The 13,811-nt window shown below is 33.9% G+C and overlaps 1 protein-coding gene across 1 annotated transcript; it reads left to right on the top strand.

Annotated features, from left to right (window-relative positions):
- LOC146531679 (spermine oxidase-like) lies at window positions 1-13,104 on the top strand. The gene is made up of 8 exons (XM_085198585.1): window positions 1-236; window positions 3,870-4,052; window positions 4,249-4,458; window positions 7,778-7,994; window positions 10,898-11,076; window positions 11,592-11,853; window positions 12,202-12,305; window positions 12,561-13,104. Exons 1-8 carry the CDS (start codon window positions 1-3, stop codon window positions 12,796-12,798), a joined length of 1,629 nt encoding a protein of 542 aa, XP_085054711.1. The 3' UTR covers window positions 12,799-13,104.
- The last annotated feature ends 707 nt before the right edge of the window (window positions 13,105-13,811 follow it).

The following is a 13,811-nucleotide window of genomic DNA, read 5'->3' on the forward strand; positions in this document are numbered from 1 at the left end:
ATGTTTACTCAAAGTGCTATTAGTGTCACTGTGGCTAGTAGCCAAATAGTGTTACAAAATCTTTTCTCGCATAAAAGTCAGAACATTCGAGTCACGTACTCGTATGGGGCCACCGCCTCTCTATCTCCCTACTTTATAATACATGGTAGCAAGCGCCGGGAGCTGTTTGCATCTCACCTTTACATATACTTACTGCTGTGCATGTACCATGTAGGTATACTCCACGTGGAGTTCAAGTAAACATTCAATAGTCCAGTGACTTTTATCAACGAATAAATATTGGTAAAAATTGAGTATTTGTAAAGAAACTTATTGACGTAACAGAAACGTGTTATTTTTTAATCAACCTGTAAAAGCAAATATAGTCGTGGCGTAGCTTAGGAAACTGTAATTAACAACCAATACATATAAATTTTCGGGTTAAATTCGATATTTTTTTGTCAATATACTATAGTTTTATTATTATATATATTTGTTACAGATACTATACTATATTAGCAAATGATCTATTTTGTTTTATATATCTTTTTCATCACTGCACTTTTGAATCGTCGAATGAACAAAAACGCTACCACCGGTTCAGACGACAGTTCTGCTGGGAAGAGACGGCAAGAAACTCAACAGTTGTTTTTTTTCAAAGTCACCTGTGGTACTCATAATTTAATTATTACGTTGACTGGATGCTATTCTGCATGACATTTAATAGATATTCCATATTTTCCATACCTGTTAGTAAATTTTTTACATATACTTAAAATTATGGTAGTGGCAAAAAATTATGGTATGGTACACTCAAACATTTGGAGGCGAAAACTTATCTTTATTTCTCGACCCTCGTATGTTTATCACTATTTTTACTATGACACTATATTTTGTCGGATGTCTGAGTTTATCCGCAAGTGGTTCCATATGAGTGTTAAACTTGAGTTTGGAATCTATAGGTTATACCTAAGACTAATCTATATATATAAAAGGACTTGTCCTCACTGAGTGAGGTAAGACGCACGCACAGCCGTATCCGCTGATGGTAGAAACGTGGAATTTGGACAGATGTTTACTTTCGTATTCTGGACATCCACTAAGAAGGGATTTTGAAAAATTTTAACTCTAAAGGAGTAAAATAGGGGTTGAAAGTTTGTATAGAAAAAATTTAAATCGGCACCGATTTTTATAAAATTTGAAATTTTGATTTTTAAAAGTATTTAATTGAACACGTGTTTCATCGTTTTCTAGAATTCTCCCCTTAAGGGTGCAAATAAGGGGTTGAAAGTTTGTATGGAAAAATCTTTAAATCGCCACCGATTTTTATAAAATTTGAAATTTAGACTCTTAAAAATATTTCATCGAATACATGTTTCATGGGTTATTAGAATTCACCCCTAAATACGCAAGCGAAGCTGCGTGCGTCCGCTAGTATTATATACTACTTAATAATTTTAATAGCTGATTCTGACATACTGAGGGTTTCTTCTTTAATTACTAAACTAAAATTATTATTATTTTATATATTATTTATATATATTATATAAATATATTATTTATAAATTTTTTAATTTATTTATAATATTTGCTTTACCAAATGGTAAAGCAAATTCAACACATTTAGTTTTTTTGGCATTTAACATCAGATTATAAATTTCAAACCAGTGAAGAATAGGCGACAATTCACTTCGTCATAATTTGTTTTATTCCTGACCACCTTAACTAGTAAAGAGGTATCATCTGCGAAGAGTACAATATCACACGATCTTAGAATATATTCACTTATATCGATATCTTCGTAGATTCATTTAACATATTTAATAAATGTACGCATAGTTTAAGTGGCCGCCCACCGCCCCTATAACAATGTTGGTAGTTTTTCAAAAGGTATAATAATTGTAATATATATTACCTAATATATACTTTCTTCACATGTGTTGTAATAACTATTGGTATCTACGAGTATAAATAAAAAAAAGGTGTGACTATAACGCGACGTTATGAGTTTGGTCCCCACTCGGAGGAATGAATTGTTATTTAATAATAGCTTCATTTCTCTCCTCTGGCACCAAGGCCACCACTTAATACGTTATGCCTTGAAAAAATCGATAGAAAGTGGGGCACGCAGTGTCTTCACACTAGGTTCCGCTGGAGGCATTACATGTTGAGTGGCGGAACTCGTCGCCACGCTTTGCCTCGATATTAGAGCAAAGAAATGAGAATATACATTTAAATAAATACTTCATTTTTTCGAGCGGGGATCGAACCCACAACCAGTTTGTCTTACAGTCACACTTTGTGCTACGCCCGGCCTCAACATCAGGCACCTACTCTATCATATGATATGTCTAATTTTGTCATATTTTTTATTGTATGTTATGATACATTCAGTACACTGGTGACCATGGGAGCGATACTACAGATTTCTTTGCTGTGTCTTCTCGCCTCTATATATGCGTATGTAATTTTTTTTACTATTTAATTTTTGATTAATATTAATTATGTTTTTCTTCTGCTTATGCTATATGTGATCATCATCCAATATTTTTTTAGCTTCAGTTGTATATCTATCACAATTCGCTACTATAGGGCCACAAATCAAGAAAAAATCTTTTTAATACACTTTAATTTTTTATACTTAATTTCTTGAATAGTAAATGAATATATACTTATATTATGAAATAATTTAAGGGGGAAATAATAAAAATAATTTATTATCAATTTTTAATTATTAAATTAACAAAATTAAGAATTTTAACTTATATTTATTCTATATAAATCTGGTTACCTCTTGTGGTGGTTCCTATTCGATAGAAATATTTTCATTTCCCCTTTTTAGTAGACAAAATGCGACGTTGAACTCCGCAATACAACACGATAATGTTTTGAAAATTGGGCGGAAATTGAGGAACGACGAACGTATGTCATATACACTTTGCCTACGCTGTGGGGAAAAGCATAAATCTGTATTTTTAAAGTTATAAAAATATTTGTTAGGCAAAACAATTATAATTGTTATGGTAATTATCAATGCCAAAGGTTCTGGATCAGTTATAAAATATTATGTATTATTTTTTATCTTCAAATGATACTCACTAATATATACAAATCTGCAGTTCATAGGTCACTGATAAACATTAAAAGGTCTCTAATATTATGTAATATGATAACAGATACATTGAATTCAATGCCAATAAATTCTTTATCTAGTTGTTTTTTGTTTTTGTGGACAAAAAGGTGGAAAAGGCGGGACCTTGCCTTTTATTAAGATTCCGCTATACGTCTGTCTGTCACTAGACTATATCTCTTGAATCATATTAGTTAGACAGTTGAAATTTTTTATAGATGATATAACAAAAAATACTAAACAACATAAATATATATTTAAGGGTGCTTCTATTATAACATGATAAACATGATTTTTTTGCTTTTTTCGCTCAATATTAATAACCGCAACGCTTGAAATATTCACAGAATATTTAGTTATTTATATTAAAAATAAATAATTAAATTACAATACAATAAATATTTAAGGGCGCTACCATGAGCCCGCTGCTGCCTATTTATTACGTTTCGTGCGTGAATTCGACCCGCACTTGACTGACTTCACATAAGCTATACTCGTATGTAATTGTCAAGTACTTATTAAGAATAACACTTTAAAAATGTTAAACATTATTATCAAGTGTTGTGACAGTTTATACACTTTTTGCCAGTTTAGTTTTACTCCCTTCCCCATATATTACAAGGTAAGCATCTAACCCAGTGATAAGATATTCCATTTCCCACGAACCAACCCATTTACCATACATTACCTATTTTCTTTCTGTGTTTTTTTTACCAAAACAGAAAGAAAATGAAAATACTTTTTCTAATTTTTCCAACAGTTCGCCCGTACCTACATCGTATGATACGATAGTAGTGGGTCTTGGGGCAGCAGGTGCGACTGCGGCGTCTACTCTAGCTAAAACTGGGAAGAGAGTCTTGGTTTTAGAAGCTCAGGACAGAATCGGTGGTCGAGTGAAAACTGTTCCATTTGGAGATGGTGTAGTAGAAGAAGGTGCGGAATGGTAAGTTGACTTGTTTTTTTTTTTTTTTGCCTTAAATCTATGGAGGAGGTAGAGGGTGCCTAGTGTAAAGGCACTTTTTTTGGGCGTATTGCAGAATTTAACTCTGTGCCCATTATGATGGCGAGAAAATTAATATAATTACTTCCTTCAAGTGGGAATCGTATCCACCAAAGTTAATAAACGCAACCAATTTTAGGATCCACGGCACGAACTACAGCAGAATATACGAGAGTGCGGTTACTCACAATATATCACTATCATCACAGACTCAGAGGTTCGTAGTGTACAACTCCGACGGCACTCCAGGGAACACCAGTTTGATATCTGACTTGTTTGAATATTCCGGTTCTATTGAAAATGTTCCAGCGGAAAAACCTGAAGCTTTGGGGAATTATATAACTAGAAGGTAAGTTTTAACAGATTATTTACAGATTTAAGATTTGATAGAAAGAGGTCAGGTGCACAAGCATGCGGGTGTAATAGTAAATAGTTTATTAGGATTAACAGTCGGGACCTGCAAGGAATTCTTCAATCAATAAAATATTTACTAGGAACTAACTAACTAGGAAATGGGCAACGGAGTGTCTTAACACTAGGTTCCCTCGTTCCCTTGTAATTATGGTTAAATAAAATAGTAAGATAAGTGATTTATTAGAAATTTTATGATTTAGCTTCACTTCCGAGTAATCGGCGTAATTTGATTGTGTCAGATTTTTATTTTTCCTTACCAAATTTCTTTATACTCCACTAGCGACCCTCTTGCGGCTTCGCCCGCCTTAACTACTGAATTATTCATATAATGTATGTTTGAAAAGCACCTAAGATAATGTGAAAATTAATTAAACCCTAATGCAACCCGCATTTTCGTATTTCCAATTGTTTTAAAATAAACATAAATAAATAACATAAATAACAGAAAACTTAAACGAAAGAAATTATAAACAACAGACTACCTACTATTCTCTTACCCAAAAATACTTAAACGAAAGATGTAACCAACTATGTCGCGTGGAAATACATTATAATTATTGGATAACTCCAAAATACGTGCAATCACTTCTAAATTTACTTTGCCAAGCGCAGAATTGAAGCATTCTCTCGGCCATCTCCGTAGTAGCTCAGAACGACATCTGAGCATTGGTCCGACCGTGGTCCCAGGCGAAAACCTGCTTTAGAGCAGACACATGGAAGGGGAGGGGATTGGAATTGAACACTCGGTTTCTTGAGGAAGGCCTAGATTAAACGACCAAGATGACTGCTCATGAGTTGGATTTGGAGGAGGATAGAAAGTTCCTCGGAAGAAGACGTCTGACCTCGGGCGGCCGGGTATGCGGAGTGCTGCTTCTTAGGTGCAGGTGACCCGATACACCGGCGCAACGGAATACGTTGGACGCGAAGCGACCAATGTGTACCTCTAGGGTTTCTATTTTTAGGTTGCGGTGAGTGGCGCGTGGTGTTCACGTAGTATGGTGCCTGCGTCACTCGTCGGAGGGTGAGGTTCCGTACGACCTACAGGATTCCTCGTTGAGTAATACTCGCTAGGGCATTGTGATGTCATCAATGTATAGTGCGTAGAGAGCAGGTGACAAAATTCTGACTGGGACAACGGCAGTGATCGGGTCGCTGCTAGCACTCTCAACTCTCACGCAAAATGTCCTGTCACTTATAAAGCAGAGCGGCAAAGACATGCGCGACGTGCTGGGGGGTGCCCGCTCTGAGCACTTTATGAAGTAAGCCCGGGTGCCAGACGCGGTAGAATACGCGTGCTACGTCAAGGAAGACTGCTATTGCACACTCATACTCTCTCTCGGTTGATCACTGTTGCGTAGTTTACCCAGAGTAGTATACCCGCTCGCCAAACTGCTCGCTTTGTGGGTGGATGTGTGACTGAAGAAGTGAGAGGAGTAACTTCTCGAACAACTTGGCGACCGTACTAAGAAGGATTATAGATCGATATCCCTCAACAGCATAATGAGCAGGCCTTCCTTCCATGCCCGGGGGAAAGAAGCCAGGCGGGTGCGGCGGATCCACTATTATAAGCAAAATGTTGCGGGGCACGACGGACGCGTGGCGGGCGGCGAACCGTTAATCAGCAAGGATTTTTTAGTACTGTAATTTTAAATCTGTGCTACTAATCTTTTCAAGTACTTATTATTATATATTTAAATGACTATTTTTAGATAGTTAATTGACTATTTTTAAACGGAAGAAATTATAAACAAAAACCTACCTACTAATAACTAATACAAAAAATATGAAACCAATATCGCGCTGAAATAATACATTTAACTGAAATTATTCAATATGTGAAACGCATCTAAATCTTCTTTGCTATAGAGGCAGGCGGGTTTTTTTCGAGCTTGTGGTTAATGCTGTTAAAACAGCGACACCGGTTGGGTAGGCACTACGTGGCTGCCTGTGAGGAAAATTAAATAGAATGCATTGGCCGGGAATCGAACCCGGGCTGCCCGCGTGGCAGGCGAGCATTCTACCACTGAACCACCGATGACTGCTCATCACGCGCTTGTGTATAAATAAGCAAAACGTCGCGAGGCGCGTTTCGCAGCAAGGATTTTTTAGTATTTTAACAACTTCTAAAGTACTTATTAAAATGAAAAAACAGTAAAAGACAGTTCATCTACATTAAATGGCCAACGTAACTAACATACATATGTATATGCTGAGAGTAAGGGATAAGTAAAACTTGAGTCGGCACAGCCGATGAGTCAACGGCGTAATGTGTCAACAATTAAATGCGTTTTTCTCTAAAACTATTCGCAATTTCGAAATAGTTCAAAAAGCAAATTTTATCTTCGTTTAACGTTGAAAATTAATAAAGTATTTTAAAGGATAAGGATTAATACCATTATGGAAAAATATCCCTCACAATAAAAAATATATTGAAATTACTATTTTTAGACAGAAATATGATCACTACACGTTATCCTTAAAAGATAAAAATATGCTCTCGCGGACTTTTTTGTAGAGCTTATTAAGAGGAACAATACTCCAGTACATTTTTTTCATGTAGTACTTATCATTAAAGCAGCGCATGCGCGAAAGTGTCTCAACGGTTAGGACTTTAGACACATTTATCGTATTTATGTTAATTTACATAAGAATGTACAAATAATAAACTATATATAAACCTTCCCTGAGAAATACTCGACCTAATGGTGAAAACCGCATAAAAATCCGTTGGGTGGTTTAGAAGAAGAAGAGTTAGAAAGTTCAGACAGACACGAAAAGCGACTTTGTTTTATAAGATATAGGATGATGAAAACTGTCCTATAAGTTTCTATTTTGGCTTTGGACTATAACTATACCAAAATTTATTCATTTCCATCCAATAGTTGTCGTAATTTTAAGTAATTTTCGATTGTTTATTTTTTTACGAAATTATACTGAAAATCGGACCCTAAGGTATCAATCACCAAACAAAAAAAATAAAAATGGCATTATTGTTATATTATTGTTTGTTATATTTATCACATGTTAAATGTTATATTATTGTTTTCTTAAGCTACGTTCATATTTATAATGCTATGTTTTAAGCGCGTATGTTTTTATATCCGTTTCTTCGTTCCCTTGTACCTCCTTAAGCCAGTGAACTGATTATGATGAAAAATATGTTATTGAATTTGTCTTCATGGCATCATTGCTACTTTTTATAGAATCGTTTGTTTTGTTTTTAATTCATTTGTTTTTCTTTATGTATATTTTAGCCTACTCAACCATATTAAAGACAATCATGCGGAAGTACAGAACGATGAGGCGTTTCTGAATGAAACGTTGGAACTGTTAAATAAGTTTATAAGTAATGATATCGCGTCCAACGATTGGAATGATATAAGTGCACAATCGCATTTTAGAGAAATTGATGGGAATCTAGCCACAACATGGCATCGAAATGGTTACAAGACCTTCTTTGATATTTTATTGGTGAGTTTAGTATTGAATTATCGATTATTTATATAATAATAATAATCTTTATTTGGTAAAAGAAGGTAAGTATAGAGACAAATGAAATATTACCTGAAAAACGCTTGTACAAGTTACACAGTTATAACACACAGTTATAACATATCAGGTCTAAGGGGATACAATAAATCAAGCTTCTGAGTCAATATGTAATAATAATGCATCGATTTTGCTGAATTTTGTATAAAACTTACCCCGTAATCAAACCTATCTGGTATTTTCCTTTAAGTTTTTTTACCACTCTCCCATCTAGTACCAAAGTTAAGATGATTGATACAAGCCGAAATTCAAAGGAATTATGTCGGTTAGTTACCGAATTCTTCAGGACATTTTCCAGCTCCGTCACCAGACCTTGGTTATGATCTAGCGCCAAAGTATTTGCTAAGATGAATCATAAAAGCACAAATTCGATTAAATTATATTACTTTCCAGTTCTATTATCAGACCCTGCTTAAAATATTTTTTTTATTAGCTTAATAATTTAATCTCACGAAAATAGTCTCAATAGCAGAAATAGTAAAAAGGAAGCAATCCTATCAAAGGAAGAAATACGTAAAAACAGCATAAAAGCTACTTATTATGTAGTTTGTAGCAGCAAGGTCACGCAGCATTCACTATTGGACTCGCTCTCAAATATCAGCTAGGGAAGCACTAAATGGTCTGACACTGTAAAATTAAATGTGAGAGAGATGATTGTTTGTTAAAAAGTGAAAGGTGTGTTAAATCTATTTCGTTGGACATATAATATATTTGAAGTCAGTTGTAGCGCAAGCACAAGAGTGTGACTGTAAACGCTACAAGGTGCGAGTTCAACTCTCTATTGTGCTCCCAGTTGCGTACAATTTAGCATCTAAAATCGAACATGTTATTTACTGCTTTATTTAGAAATATCTTTTCCCGGACTCCTCAAATTTCAATTTCCGATTTTGTTCCATTATGACGCAAAATCTACTGAATCGATTTAGATTACTTAAAAACTTTACAATAATTACAATAAAATCAGCTTCACGGACAGAGCAGGGTAAACAAAGGGAGGTTCCCTTTGTTTACCCTGCTCTGTCCGTGTGTTAAGATATTCCGTTCCCCACTTTCCGCCGAATTTTGTGCCTCTGTGCCACAACTGTCATCTAATTGCAACAATTTTGTATAATTTGTTTATAACGATAAAATTAACCCATATAGACCCGCTGTGCCCAAATGGGTACACCTACAATAGTACCCTTGATTTTTTATATTTTTATTTTTATGCAGTTTATGTCTAGAATTAGTAGATAATAGAATTAATAGAATAAAGATAAGTAGTATATCCTTATGTTGTAGCCGTAAAATCCAATTAAAAATTTTTTACAATCGTTCATTTCGTGCCTTTTGTAAAGCTGTTTCACGAAATCTGTGAAGGCAAAATGTAAGTATTTTTATTTTTAAAATTTTCTTCTAAATACATTTGTTTTGGTACAAAACATACTTAAGTACTTAGTATTCTATGTAATATAATTACATTTGATTAGAAAAGAAGAGTCGTAATAGGACAAATTCAACTTGTACGATGCTGTCCCCAATTGGGGCCAATGGGCACATCAGAGGTAAATTTTTATGCTTTTATACGCATGTCCATCCAAAATTCATAATGACTCTTAGAATATTTAGCGGTCGCAATAAATATAAGGGTCTCCAAGAAGCAATTGCAGTTGTAATTATTGAAGAAAAAGACTTCGGAGAGGTATATATAGTTGCGCTGCCTCTAGAATCAGGTGTGGTAATCGACGAAGAAGGAGATGATATCAATATAAGAAGCACTGCTAATCTGCCTGCTTACTAAAATTGAGACAGTAGCAATTATCAACTTTTTGCTAAGAGACGTAGAGGAACTGTAATCTTGAGCAACCCCGTTGGTGTAAAAGTGATCCAACTACGACTAATATACAAGGTCGTCTTGAGAAATTTAAGAATTGTTAAAAGATGAAACTCAGCAGTAAAGGATATGAAACGAAAAACCGAGCCGATTATGATTACTGCTTTTACCAAGTTAACCAAATTTTATTAGTGCGAAGGTTTACTGTGTGGTATGGGCAGGGTTGATCAGGCTGATCAATCTTTTTACCTATATAGCAATGCTGTACGGCAAAAAATGGTGGTGGGTTTTATCCACACATACATAGGATCTTGCTGTTGCAAATTCACGGCACCTGCACTTGCTAACCAATATAAACAGAATAGATTAGCTTGATTTTTTCGTTACATCGCTCGTCACGATTTAAGAGACGAAAACTTTAACGTATTTATGTGACCAGCAGCTTCTGCAGTACCAAGTCTGCAGCACCACGGGGTAGACCACTACTCCAAAAAATTTTGTTAGCAACTGAGACGTGCAATGTGCCATAAAAAAAACGCGTTGATAGTGTAAAAAGTGTTATAAAACATTTCGTGTCGCAAAAATAGTTTTAAAAATTTACATACTACATGTGCCCATTGGCCCCCTTTAAGGACGGCCTTTCTTATATTTAAATAAAAAATAATATAAAAATATATTATTTTTTTTACGTTTTTTATTTTCTTACATCGATATCTATCAATTAATACCTATAAAACCTTTTATTTACTGCTAGTTTGAGTATGGGTCTAAATGGGTTAAACAGGCGAAGCCGCGTGTGGGACACTAATTTTATTTTTATTTTTATTGCATAGAAAATTGGGAAGCAAAAAGATATATTTTTTGCTGATTATTTTATGAAATACAATATATATATAAAACAAGGATACTTGTGAAGACTAGCCTTTGCTACTAGTAGTAGTCTTTATTCTAGAAAAACGAAAAATACGTTACCTATTTATTGTAATAAATAATTTTATTTCCCCTCACACAGAATACATACAACAACGGCCCTGGTTACCCAAATTTAGATATAAAACTACACAAAGAGGTAATTGAGATAAAATGGCCGCGGAACTCTACCGGAAGTGTAGAGGTTATATGTAAAGATGGCGACGTGTATACAGCTGATAACGTTATTGTTACCGTTTCTCTTGGATTATTGAAAGAAAGGTTGGTGACTTGGTAATATACCTTTTTCTATATTTCTTTATAAGAACCTACTTGTTAATTAAAATCAGCGAATACATAAAATTAAATCAGAAAATAAATTTGTATGGTACTTTTTTATTCATAAAATATTCATAATATTTTAGATCTGTTCATGAAAAGTTTGAGATTGGGTTTCAATATGTGACTGAATATTATACGTCATCAACCACCGCTACAAAACGCAATGATTTCAGAATTCAGCGCAAAGTGGGAACGGAAGTGTCCTAATGGGAATGGATTGTCTTAATGCTAAGTTTCTACCACGGGTGGGGACCCGTGTATAGTGACGAAAAACATATAGCTTTTACTCCTCGGTTAAATGGAAATAACATAGTGCAATTTATATATAATATATATGACACATGACACATTCTATGTGGCCGACGTATCTGTACATGTAAAAATAGGTGCAAGAAAACAAAAAATAATAAATATATTAATAAAAATTAAATTGATTATAATAATAACATTTTCAGATACGCTTCACTGTTTTCACCATCGCTGCCACAGGAAAAAATACAAGCCATAGACAAAGTGAATTTTGGACTTATAGGAAAAATTATATTATCATTCCCAGAAAGATGGGTGCGTGAAGAGAGTTACAAGTTGTTCTATTTACCTGGTGATAAGGAAAAATTTGGCAATGACACCTGGGTGACGAAAATACGAGATATAACAACTCCAGCCGGTTCCTCCAATACGGTGACGCTGTGGACTTGTGGGGAAAATACTAAATTCGTTAGTTTTATTCTTTGAGCACTATAGACCGCGTATAGTGCTTAAGCACTATTTCAATATATATATATATATATATATATTTTCCTAAGATAGAATAAGAATTGTGTGACAGTCATAGTACATAATCATATTAAAACACTTCCATTACCAGAAGGGGAAAATGCAAATTTTAAATATTTTATTATCCCAAATCTTATATTTTTATATAAAATTAATATTATATTGTTACAGTAAAATTTAAATCACAAAAAATACTATAAAAGATAAGGATATAGACAAAATAAGACTGTTCTGTGTAAAAACAAAACAAAAATTAATCCTACATAAGAAATGGCATATCCATTACAGGTAGAATCATTACCAGAAGACGTTGTTAAGAATAAATCTATGGAACTTTTGCATCAATTTTTGGGCAAAGATATGATCATACCAGAGCCAACTGGGATGATACGGTAGGCAAATATTACTATTATTAAACTGTGCTCATGAAATAAGTACACTATTTGGTATCTTTGTTAATTTTTAGTCGTGAAAAGCTTTGCCTCGACACTAAAGCGAAGCAATGGAAATATAAACGTAAATAAATATTTCACTTCCTCGAGTGGGGATCGAACCCACAACCGTCGCGTTGCAGTCACACCCTTGTGCCGCTGCGCCACGACGGACTTTTTTATTTTTGTTTTTAAATTGTAATATAACATTTTCAGATCCACATGGTACTCGAATCCATTTACTCGTGGAACGTATACTTTTGATGGTTTAATTGTACACGAGTATCCGGACGCGAGAGCTGTACTCGGAAAACCCCTTGTAGACGCTAAGGGGAATCCCAAAGTTCTATTTGCTGGAGAAGCGACGGATGTGATACACTTTGCAACAGTTCACGGAGCAAGTGACACGGGCTACAGAGAAGCTATGAGAATATTAAATTCGAGTAAAGCTTAGAAAATATAAATATTGAGTTGTAAAAAATTTTTTTTTAATTTTATTAATCTATTATACCCTGACTAAAATCAAATCAAATACCAACGATGAAGACGTTATGTATGTGGAAACCATTTTGATAAAATATCCGAAGAATATGAGTGATTCTCTGCGAGATATTTTCAAATAAATTAAAAGCAAAACAATCTTTTTTGGAAAAAGCTTTTAATTAAATTCTCTAAAAAGGAGAAAATAGAATTTTTCTTTTAAATCTAAACTATCAACTCATACCCTCATTATACACAATTTATATAATATTAAAAGCTTATCTTATTAATTAAAGACAAGACCCGATTTTCTTTTCTTATTACATTTACGATCCTACGCTGTGGAGTGCAAAGTTATAACTATCATAAAGTAACTAAAACAACTATAACAACATAAATGTTAAGTATATTCACGTTGTTGATGCTCGATAGAGTGCCGGGAAAGTTTGTCTGGTTTATTTTCATTACTTTATTACATTCGCTCGCAAGTCACAACAAAATGTATTAAAAATGGTACATAAATTAATTTTTAACAAAAAGAAAAACCGACTTCTAACAACGAACTAAAAAGTGAAAAATAATTTTACAAAGATTTTATAATTTTGAAGTCGGTGTCAAGTAAAACAAACAGGCTTAGTAATTAGATATTGTAGTAAGGGTGTTGTAGCATTAGTTTGACACCGACTTCAAAATTACAAAATCTTTAGGTATATAATTATTTTTCACTTTTTAGTTCGTTGTTAGAAGTCGGTTTTTCTTTTTGTTAAAAATTAATTTATTTTACGATTTTTTAGTGATGGGTAGATCTTAAAAAGATGCTTCTTAAACGAGTGGTGATGGTGGTGGTAGTGGTTGTGATTGTTCTTTGTAAAACTTCATTTAATTAGCTATTATTTTTGTGCAAAGTTACATTTTGGTATATTGACAAGAACATACATAAAAAGTATTCGGGTGAATTCGATATCTCCCTTTTTTGAAGTTGGTTGA

The sequence above is a fragment of the Heliconius melpomene genome, chromosome 15 (genome assembly GCF_056956725.1).
Source record: "Heliconius melpomene rosina isolate 202511_hmr_F chromosome 15, ASM5695672v1, whole genome shotgun sequence".
Taxonomy (NCBI): Eukaryota; Metazoa; Arthropoda; class Insecta; order Lepidoptera; family Nymphalidae; genus Heliconius; species Heliconius melpomene.